At 45.5% G+C, this 12,112-nt stretch overlaps 1 protein-coding gene across 3 annotated transcripts in view; it reads left to right on the plus strand.

Annotated features, from left to right (window-relative positions):
• The window catches only part of NEK6 (NIMA related kinase 6), a 238,731-nt gene that overhangs the window by 200,466 nt on the left and 26,153 nt on the right, over positions 1-12,112 (plus strand). For all 3 annotated transcript variants that reach the window (XM_069748463.1, XM_069748464.1, XM_069748467.1), the window contains one exon: positions 3,061-3,174. In XM_069748463.1, coding sequence (XP_069604564.1) covers positions 3,061-3,174 — 114 coding nt within the window. The remainder of the gene's footprint in view (positions 1-3,060; positions 3,175-12,112) is intronic.

A 12,112-nucleotide genomic window follows, 5' to 3' on the forward strand; every position in this document is an offset into this window, starting at 1 on the left:
TGATTCCTCTCGGAATGCTGGGGTAGAATTTGGGGGATCGTGTTCTTTTGGTCACCTGACAGGTACATAACTTGGAGTCTACGTTATTTATTGGTCTCATTATTTTTCCTTTTGAATATCGAGTCGCGCAGTATCACAATAACCAGCATTTTTTTTAATTTTTATTATTATTTTTTTTGCTTATTTAAATGCATTTGTTTTGCAGATTGTGAATAATTCAGCGGAGTTTTTGTGGCGAGGTTTAGACGGTGTCACTTGTGGACTCGAAATGATTTTCTTTTTGTCACAATAGGGGTTTAATGTCTGTCATGGAAGGACACTCGTTCTGCATTGTATCCGTGTCACAATGCATAGTAATGAACAGACTCTCTAACCTGAGGACGGAAGGGCAGAATAATTATCAAATAATCCCTTATTAAAATCCTAACGAGAGGCATTAAACATCAGCCAGAGAAAGGGCCCCCGAAACAAGCTGAGCAGCGCACGCCGCTCACAGCAAAACAGGATAATATCCACAATTACCCAGTATAAGCTCATTAGGGTGGGCCGCAGAACGGCTCCGGTGCTGGGGGGTGACAGTGAAGGACAGTGACAAGGAGCTCTCCAATCACATAATGGTTTAATAAGCAGCTGGGGCACAGCGAGGGGTCGGCCACAGTGGGAACATGCTGCCGCTTGCGTACTGAACCTGGAGGCGAGATTAACCCTTACGGGACCACCAGAGCCCGGGACGGAGAAGGTAGACTACACAGAAAAAAAGAAAGCAATATGACTACGAGTCCTCTTCCCTGTCTGTAACATAATGGAAGTACTGAAGAATAGTCTGGATTGTCGTTCACACAGATAGGAGGAAGGGACTGCACCCCTAGAAGCACATACAGATACCGCAAATAGGGATTTCATATCCACTCATCGCATCGCGGAAGGTACAGAAATAAGTGGTGCAACGTTTCGAGTGTAACACGCTTCATCAGGTGTGTAGGCAAGGGTCGCATACGTAAGAGAGCAGGGTGGGCTTCCCCAGAAGAACACAATCCTGCATCCCATTTGCGGGCAGGGTTGTAAAATATGTATTATGAGTATTCCAAATCCACTAATCACATCGCGGAAGGTACAGAAATAAGTGGTGCAACGTTTCGAGTGTAACACACTTCATCAGGCGTGTAGGCAAGGGTCGCATACGTAAGAGAGCAGGGTGGGCTTCCCCAGAAGAACACAATCCTGCATCCCATTTGCGGGCAGGGTTGTAAAATATGTATTATGAGTATTCCAGATCCACTAATCACATAGCGGAAGATACACTCGAAACGTTGCACCACTTATTTCTGTATCTTCCGCTATGTGATTAGTGGATCTGGAATACTCATAATACATATTTTACAATCCTGCCCGCAAATGGGATGCAGGATTGTGTTCTTCTGGGGAAGCCCACCCTGCACTCTTACGTATGCGACCCTTGCCTACACATCTGATGAAGCGCGTTACACTCGAAACGTTGCACCACTTATTTCTGTAACGAGCTTCATCAGATGTGTAAGCAACGGTCACATAAGTAAGAGTGCAGGGTGGGCTTCCCCAAAGGACACAATCCTACATCCCAGGATTGTAAAATATGTATTATGAGTATTCTAGTTCCACTAATCATATCGCAGTAGGTGCAAAAATAAATGGTGCAACGTTTCAGGTAGAACACCCTTCATCAGGCGTGTAAGCAAGGGTCACTGCACATGAGGGAGAGCTAGGATACGGCAAGATCTTATTGACTTATAATGAGGTTCATCGGGTTTCTGATCGGATTCCGGTAGTCCGCCACTAACCAGGTCTTTTCAGTCAAACACTACGGAAACTGATAGAATAAAGCCTTAAAGTTATTACTCAGCCTCTCTGGGTCCAACTCTCCGTCGCTGCTCCCAGTGTCTGGTATTGGCTGCAGCGCTGATGTACATTGACAGCGCTGCAGCCAATCAGTGAGTTTAGCCTGAGTTGATGTCACGAGCTACTTAGCTATTGGCTGCGGCGCTGTCGATGTGATATCAGCGCTACAAACAATAACAGATACCAGGAGCTGCGGGTAAGACTCTGCTCTGGACCTGGGGAGGGTGAGTACAACTTTTTTTTAAAGAAACTACAGCCGTGGGACATAGGTTTTCTGAAACAAAAAAACTTTATCTGTAGAGACCCTTCTGCCATGCAGTGGAAGCCCATTACTAAAAATGTCACCTGATAGCGTGGGATGACAGCGTTTTAATCCAAATTTAGAGGTTGAGGCTTCATTTATTTTTAGTTTATACGTAAATAAACAAAATAACGCGCTGTCTGAAGTCTACGGCAGACCCACCCGCTCTGTGACATGTCATCAAGTATTCATAATTTGCTAATGGAAAGTCCTAATCTGGTCAAGGAAGTGGCACCTGGTCATGGTGGCACCCCGCTAAGGTGGCGCTTAGTCATGGCGGCACCCGGCCATGGCAGCACCTGGTTATTGCGGCACCCAGGTCATAGCGTCACTGTTATGGCAGCACCCAGTCATTGTGGCACCTAGTTAAGGTGGCACCTAGTTATGGCGGCACCTGGTCATCACAGCACCTAGTTAAGGTGGCACCCAGGTCATGGCGCTACCTAGTTATGGAGGCACCCGGTCATTACGGCACCTAATTAGGGTGGCACCCAGGTCATGGCGGCACCTGGTCATCACGGCACCTAGTTAAGGTGGCATCCAGGTCATGGTGCTACCTAGTTATGGCGGCGCCCGGTCATTACGGCACCTAATTAGGGTGGCACTCAGGTCATGGCGGCACCTGGTCATCACGGCACCTAGTTAAGGTGGCACCCAGGTCATGATGCTATGTAGTTATGGCGGCGCCCGGTCATCCCGGCACCTAATTAAGGTGGCACCCAGGTCATGGCGGCACCCAGTCATGGCGGCACACTCTTGTGTCTCCTCTGCTCTCTGATCTGGTCCCTGTTTTTCTGGTTTGCCGGTAATGTTGTTCTGTGTTTCTTAGAGGCCTTTCATATGTTGGATTGGATTTGTAATGAGTCTCCCCTTCTCCCGTGCAGATGGCAGCACTTCAGAGCCCTTTCTACGGCGACAAAATGAACTTGTTTTCTCTGTGTCAGAAGATAGAACGGTGTGAATATCCTCCCCTGCCCACCGAACACTACTCAGAGAAGGTAAGCACGGCTCGCTTTCATCCTGCGCTCCGCACCTTGACAGAGAGATCACCTGGCATCTGTCAGCCGGCTGTCAGTCTGTCTGCCTCCCGTATCCGCTGCCTATAATTGTTATTGATGTGTCTTCTCTGGGAATTGTAGTGCTGTCTGTGTGTAGACATTTTTTTGCTTTTTGTAACAAAAGCTTAAAACGGCATAAAAAGCCGGCGTCGGCGATATTAGAAGCGTTTAGCAGCAGAGGGATATTGCTTCCTGCACACTGACATTGCTTTGCTCCCGCTACCCATCTTGGTGCAGACAGTTGCGTTTCCTTCAGATGTCAGCGAGTTTTCTCACACGCTAAAAAATGGACTAATTTTCATCAGTGTTTGTCTCATGTGTCAGTTTTTCACATGCCCAAAACAAACTGATGGAGGTTCTGTAAAGGAGTTGTCCACGTTTGGGCTACAAGTTTGCTGCCACTCCATTTGACTGCAGACTTGTGAATCCTCAAAGTGCGCAGCGTGCACACTGTCAGGACTGGGAGCATGCAGGCACATGACCGCAAGTACGTGCTGTGCATACATGCAGTCACATGCTGACTAGCTGTGTGTGGCCTTACCCAATGCAAGGCCGGACATGTCTAGTCGGAATGTGGCGGGAAGTACTCAAATTGTGATGACTGTCCGCTCCCAGCACCGGATAATCCTGACAGTGTGCACTGTGCGTGTTTGTTATGATTCACAAGTTTGCAGTCACATAGAGTGACTGAAGATTTGTACCCCAAGCCTGGACAACCCTTTTCAGCTTCTCGTATCACAAGAGAATTTCACAGTCCGCATACAGAACTTACAGCCTAATATGTGTCTACGATGCTGTAAATTTGACTAGAAAGACCCCCGGCCAGTTCAAGCAAAACAGACCGTGAAATATGCCACACATTAGGTGAAAAATGGGCAGCATACGGATGGCATACAAATGCTGTCCAAATTTTTTTTTTTTTTTTTTTACAGATCCATAAACTTGTATTTGTGACTTGTATCAAAACCGGACAACCGGTGCGGACCGCTTAGTCCGCGAAACCTCCCGGCCATGTATAGACTATATAAGGTGCAAAAAAACCTCCTACATGAAAACATGTGACATTATACAGGATGAAGTTTGGGATCAAGGTCTACATCAGTGTTACCCAAGTTCGGTCCTCAAGAGCCACCAACGGGTCATGTTTTCAGGGTTTCCTTAGTAGTACCCAAGTGAGAATTCCATCATCTAGACAGGCAACATTTCCATCACCTGGGCCATACTAAGGAAATCCTGAAAACATGACCTATTGGTGGCTCTTGAGGACTGGAGTTGGGGAACACTGGTCTACATAAATATATTAAATATAATGGATCTAATGCAGAATAAGAACCCAGATCCCATATTTGAGTCTTCGGTAAGCTCCATGCTCGGCGGCGTGTGTGCACCGAGCCCTGTCTGCATTTCACGCTTCTGTGACACTCGGCTCAGTATTTGCCTGTTGGCTCCTGGAATTAGTGTAAGTTGACAGATGTGTTTCCTGTCTGTACAATTACTGTCTGTCCACCTCCCCCTGGCAGTGCTAAAGAGCACATGTACGTACAGTGATACAGCGGAGGGTGCGAAGGAGTGTTCAAGGCTCCAAAGCACCAGCTCCGTCAGAGCCAGGCTCCAGATGGTGTGCATGCACTATTAGCACAGCGCCAGAGTGAGAGTGCGTAGGGCGAGCCCTTTGGCTCTGGTTTAGCTGTCTGTACATGCTGCTTCTGCCAGGAAAAGTAGCACGTCTTCCCTTTGTCAGAGATTTGGTTCGGCGTGAGATAATCTCCTCCATAAAGAACACTGAGCGGCACGTAGATTAAAAATGAAAGGCCGGACCCTAGCTGACCCCTTCTACCTGCTGATCCTTGGCCTTAATTTATATTCTGGATTGTGCGATGTCTATCCAAAGCGCTCTCCTGGGGTCTCGTCTTGTATCCACAATAGTTCATGAAAAATGATCCTTCGTGAAACTACCCCAGAGTGCTCGACAATCCAGCTTTAGACCGTAACCTCTAGTGGCACATTGTATCCTGCAATCTGGGGATTCTTTTGTAGGCATCTGAGATACTCTGCTATATATGTTGCCTAAATAAATCTGCGCTTGTTACCACTGACCCGACAAATATAGTGTAGTTACGAGGGAAGCATGTGTCATTTGTTGCCTCTGTTAAATGATTGCATACAAATTTAATGAAAGATGGCAACGAAGCCCGGTGTGTTGGTAAGATAAAGCTGGAGACCTAATTCTTGTCTCATGGAAGCCCATCGACCATAGTTATGTTTCTTCAGACATTTTTAGGCTTTAAGAGCTCTGTAAACCTGCGTGGCTGAATACTACACTGACAGGTTTCTCCATTGAAGAGTCATTCCCATCATTAAAAGTGATCACCTATCCAAGAACAGGGCTCCGAAATGCCCCGACTGGGATTTAGTGCTGTAATCAGCTGTGTCCGATGATCATGGACAATGGATGGAATTGTGGTGGTCATTTTTGGCCACCGCTTCATTGTGACTAGTCATTTCAGCTGCTGTTCTCGGCTATCTCCAACAGTCATGGAGAATGGATATAGTAGAGGTGGACATGTGTGACCACCGCTCCATTCTGATGGGGAATTTCAGCACTGTACTCAACTATCTAGAATGGATGGAATAGTGGTGGACGTGTGACCACCGCACCATTCTGACAGGGCATTTCAGCTGCTGTCCTCCGCTATCTCCACCAGTCTTGGAGAAAGGCTGGAATGGTGGTGGTGATATATGACCACCGCTTCACTTTGACAGGGCATTTCATCTGCTGTTCTCCGCTATCTCCACCTGTTATGGAGAATAAATAGCATAGAGGTAGATATGTGTGACCAACACTCCATTCTGATTAAGAAATTTAGCGCTGTCCTTGGCTATCTAGAGTGGATGGAATAGTGATGGACATGTGTGACCACCACACCATTCTGACAGGGCATTTCATTGCTGTACTCCACTATCTCCACCAGTCATGGAGAATGGATGGAATTGTTGTGGACATGTGTGACCATCGGACCATTCTGCTGGAGCTTTTCAGTGCTATACTCAGCTATCTCCACCAGTAATGGAGAATGGATGGAATGGTGGTGGGCATGTGTGACCACCTCTCCAATCTGACAGAGGTCTATTTCAGAGCGGTGCTTTGCTATTTCCGCCAGTCATGGAGTATGGACAAAGTTTTGGTGGACAAGTGTGACCACAGCTCCGTTCTGACGGGAATTTCAAAGACTGGTGATCAGTGAGGGACCCAGCGATAACCCTTTTTTTTTTTTTTTTTTTTAGATGATCACTTTTATTGATGGGAATTACCATTGAATTGTATTGATGGTCATCTGTATGTGCAAATATCAGCAGTGGAACAATGGAGTTTTCTGATGACGCTCCCATATGTCACCCATATAGCATTATATATATATATATATATATATATATATATATATATATATATATATATATATATATATATATGTTGCACACATTTCCTATGTTGCATTGGTTCAGTTACTTTCTGTTGATAACAGCCTCACTCTTCGCTCCCTGCATCCTCCGACTGTAACATTAAAGGGGTTTTCCACTACCGTGATATTGATGAGCTATATGTAGGGGAGGTGATAAATATCAGATCAATGGGTGTCCGACATCTGGTATTCCCACCCACAGATCGCTGTTATTGCTGTGAACGGGGTGGAACAGCACGGCCCTATACAGTGGCAGATCTGCAGTACCCAGGAACATCCGGCCGCTACCGGGGCTGATGACAGATTTATAGGGATCCTGGGCGTCAGATCATCTATATCATAGTGAATAACCCTTATTATACTACTTACTGGTAACGATGAGAATTACTAGTGTATCATGAATGGTAATATCTGAATAGATTGCAAGTTATCACTTACCCACAAGATCCAAGACGTTCTCGAGAATGGTCCTGTGAAATACTCTCTACTTCTCCCTTCATTGTGTATAGGACTGTAAGAGAGGGAGGATAATGGAGGTCGGACCACCACCATTCATCAATTTATCACCCATCCTGTGGGACTATCTCATGGATGGGTGGGTGACGACTTGTAATGTTGGGAATAACTCTTTGGGTAAATGTTAGGAACTAGTAATATTCCTTGTTATTTGGGGGTAATGATGAGATGAATCATTTTTCTATGGTGATGTATAGGGGTTAGGGATTTATTACTTGTGGTTATGGATGACTTAAATCTGTCTTCTTCCATTGCTCCATGGTCTGGTTCTATTGACCACACGCTTATTGTAGTCACTGTAGTGGTGGACAGGGATTAGTATGGGCACTCGGACTGGTGTGTGGTTACACAGCAAGCGCTGTTCTGTGCTCTGACATCTTTCTATCATAGCCAGCATTACATTTTACAGTAATTTGGGCGATGGTTACCTGTCTGTGGCATTGGCTTGCCTTTACTTCCCATGTGTTTCAATAAATCTTTGCCACCTATGATCCTCCAGCAGGTTCACCAGTTGTCCCTTCCTCAAGACTCTGTTCTAGGACCCTTACTCTTCTCAATCTATACACTTGGCCTGGGACAACTCCTAAAGTCCCATGGATTCCAGTACCACCTCTATGCTGATGACACTCAGATCTACCTCTCTGGCCCAGACGTCACCGCTCTGCTGTCCAGAATCCCGGAGTGTCTGTCAGCCATATCCGCCTTCTCCTCTTGCTTCTTCAAACTCAATGTGGACAAATCTGAACTCATCATCTTTCATCCATCCCATAGATCTTCCTTACCTGACCTATCTATTGCAATCAATGACATCATGCTTTCCCCCATACCGGAAGTCCGCTGCCTCGGAGTAACCCTTGACTCTGCACTGTCATTCAAATCGCGCATCCAAGCTCTTTCCACCTCCTGTTGCCTCCAGCTCAAAAATATTTCCAGAATCCGTCCTTTCCTCAACCGTCAATTTACTAAAATGCTTGTGCACGCCCTCATCATCTCCTGCCTCCACTACTGCAACATCCTCCTCTGTGGCCTCCCTGCTAACACTCTCGCACCTCTCCAGTCAATCCTTAACACTGCTGCCCGACTAATTCATCTCTCTCCTCGCTACTCCTCTGCTTCCCCCCTCTGCAAATCTCTTCACTGGCTCCCATTCCCTCAGCGTATCCAGTTCAAATTACTAATACTGACCTACAAAGCCATCCATAACCTGTCTCCTCCATATATCTCTGAACTAATCTCCCGATATCTTCCCTCACGTAATCTCCGGTCCTCCCAAGACCTCCTTCTCTCCTCCACACTTATTCGCTCCTGACCCAACCGCCTCCAAGACTTCTCCCGAATATCCCCCATCCTCTGGAATTCTGTGCCCCAACACGTCCGACTATCAACCACATTCGGATCCTTCAGATGGAACCTGAGAACCTATCTCTTCAAGAAAGCCTACAGCATGCACTGACCCCGCTGCCTCCTCACCACTACTGGAGATACCGCCTCACCAACAGCGGAGCTCCTGCAACCCTCAACCTACTGAATCTTCTTCCCCACCATCCTGTAGAATGTAAGCCCGCAAGGGCAGGGTCCTCGCCCCTCTGTACCAGTCCGTCATTGTTAGTTTACTGTAAGTGATGTGTAATTTGTATGTAACCCCTTCTCATGTACAGCACCATGGAATCAATGGTGCTATATAAATAAGTAATAATAATAATTGCATGGACTCTACTGCTGAAGTTCTCTACAGATACGTTTAGAAGCGCCTATGAAAGATAATGATGATGACTGCACAAGGCCTGTGCACATTATAATGTAGGAGACCATAGTTCAGCCTCCCAGACTTGTATACTTTTAGTATATATAGGAAAATCTAGGTGTAAGGACACAGTGAGTGCTAGGGATCAAGATGGAGGGTGAAGGGAAGAAAATAGGAGATTGTTTACTGTCGGATGCAGGGGTGCAGTTATAGTAGAAAACGGAGCTCTTTTTTAATGTTATGCTGTTCCCCTACTAGTAAGTCAGATCCCTAGCAACACAAACATATTGATCCTAATAAGATAATTAACAAGTGACAGACCTCTGTAGCCCTTGTATGCCCCCCGGTCACTGCCGGGCTGCTTTCAACGCCCTTTAAAAGCCAGAAACACACGTTCGGCAGTAATTGACAGGGTTATTGAATGTCACTGTAACATGTCCACATAAAACCTGCCCCACCGTCCATCTCCATGTACTTTCCAGCCATGAGCATCTCTGGGCAGTGAATCAATATCGCAATCAATTATCAAACCAGCACGATCAGGTGGCTCAGCGGACATCAATAATCCAGGGAAATATCAGCTATCCGGCCTCGTGGTTTTTTTTTTTTTTTCTTCAAGCTCACAGCGACTATATTCAATTGATCATGTTTGAATGTTGCTTTTTTTTCTTTCTTTTTCCTCATCTCTTACGTCCCCCTGAGAGCTCAGAGCGGAGCGCAGAGCGGAGCGCAGTGTGCTGCTGATCAACTCACTCGCTCCCCGGAGTCCTGATCCCGCGCAACCTCATAAAGATCCTGACTAAAGCGGCAGCTTTCCTCCCGGTTCACTCCACCACTAATTCTGTTTTCATGCACACCAATTGTGTTCATTATGTGTGATAAAATATTAAATGCTTCCAGTGTAACAAACCAGAGGAGAACCAGGGAGATTGCTCTTTTAGCTGTAATACCATTGATTTGCCATTATTGGGCCACAGTCCTGAGCCGGCCAATTAAACCATGAAAAGGCAGCGATCTGGAGGGAGTGCAGGATATCAGAGGCTTTATATTTATAACCACATTACATTTCCAAACATTTTATAATAAAGTGCGTGACGAGAAATAGAAAGGACGCAAGGGTGCGGAGCACAATGTTATATTATGGTTATGGGCACATGGCAACTATACACATATACTGTATGTGTATCTATAATCTATCTATTCTCCATCTATCTATCATCTACCATAATCTATTATCTATCATCATCTATCTATTCTCCATCTATCTATTATCTATTTGTCTATTTATGTTATCTATCTACTATCTATTATCTATGTACCTACCTATTATCTGTCTATATATCTATGTATCATATATCTATTTATCTATATATAGCTCTTTATTATCTTCAGGTGATTCTCACAAAATTAGAATATCATCAAAAAGTGAATTTATTTCAGTTCTTCAATACAAAAAGTGAAACTCATATTCTATAGAGTCATTACACACAGAGTGATCTATTTCATGTGTTTATTTCTGTTAAAGGGAATCTCTCACCTCATTTTTCACATATAAGCTGCGGCCACCGCCATTAGGGGCCTATCTACAGCATTCTGTAATGCTGTAGATAAGCCCCCGATGTATCCTGAAAGATGAAAAAAAGAGGTTATATTATAATCACCCAGGAGTATATTGCCCAGCCACGTAGTATATTGCCCAGCGACGTAGTATATTGCCCAGTCACGTAGTATATTGCCCAGTGACGTAGTATATTTCCCAGTCACGTAGTACATTGCCCAGTCACGTAGTATATTGCCCAGCCACGTAGTATATTGCCCAGCCACGTAGTATATTGCACAGTCACGTAGTATATTGCACAGTCACGTAGTATATTGCCCAGCCACGTAGTATATTGCCCAGTCACGTAGTATACAGCACAGAGCCACGTAGTATATTGCCCAGCCACGTAGTATATTGCCCAGCCACGTAGTATATTGCCCAGTCACGTAGTATATTGCACAGTCACGTAGTATATTGCCCAGCCACGTAGTATATTGCCCAGCCACGTAGTATATTGCCCAGTCACGTAGTATACAGCACAGAGTCACGTAGTATATTGCCCAGCCACGTAGTATATTGCACAGTCACGTAGTATATTGCCCAGCCACGTAGTATATTGCCCAGTCACGTAGTATACAGCACAGAGCCACGTAGTATATTGCCCAGCCACGTAGTATATTGCCCAGCCACGTAGTATATTGCCCAGCCACGTAGTATATTGCACAGTCACGTAGTATATTGCCCAGCCACGTAGTATATTGCCCAGCCACGTAGTATATTGCCCAGGCACGTAGTATATTGCCCAGCCACGTAGTATATTGCCCAGCCACGTACTATATTGCCCAGCGACGTAGTATATTGCCCAGCCACGTAGTATATTGCCCAGCCACGTAGTATATTGCCCAGCCACGTAGTATATTGCCCAGCCACGTAGTATATTGCCCAGCCACGTAGTATATTGCCCAGCCACGTAGTATATTGCCCAGCCACGTAGTATATTGCCCAGCGACGTAGTATATTGCCCAGCCACGTAGTATATTGCCCAGTTACGTAGTATATTGCCCAGTGACGTAGTATATTGCCCAGCCACGTAGTATATTGCCCAGTTACGTAGTATATTGCCCAGTGACGTAGTATATTGCCCAGTCACGTACTCCGTGTACTACGGAGGACAGAGAATGAACTTCAATCCAATATTGCGGCCAGCATGCAGCCAGCGGGTAAGGAAAGGGTGAATCAAACACCCGAAAACTCCGCCCATATGACCGAAAACCAGTCCCGCCAAATTCAGGTGACAGATTCCCTTTAACCCTGTGTGAGGGCTGACTGGAGGGGAGTATGGAGCGGGCACTGACTGCAGGGAGGTTTTGCCACGACCAATCGGCGACTTGGATTTCCTTGACAGAGGCCGCGACCAATGAATATCCGTGACAGAAAGAAAGACAGACGGAAGTGACCCTTAGACAATTATATAGTAGATATATACATACACAGATTGTATGTACTTATGTTTATAACTGTGCATTTATGTATATGCATATGTGTATATCTATATATAATTACTCGTATTGTGAACATTTAAGCAAGTTGAAGATGAAATGATCTCTAACAGGCCAT

The sequence above is a fragment of the Ranitomeya imitator genome, chromosome 2 (assembly GCF_032444005.1).
Source record: "Ranitomeya imitator isolate aRanImi1 chromosome 2, aRanImi1.pri, whole genome shotgun sequence".
NCBI lineage: Eukaryota > Metazoa > Chordata > Amphibia > Anura > Dendrobatidae > Ranitomeya > Ranitomeya imitator.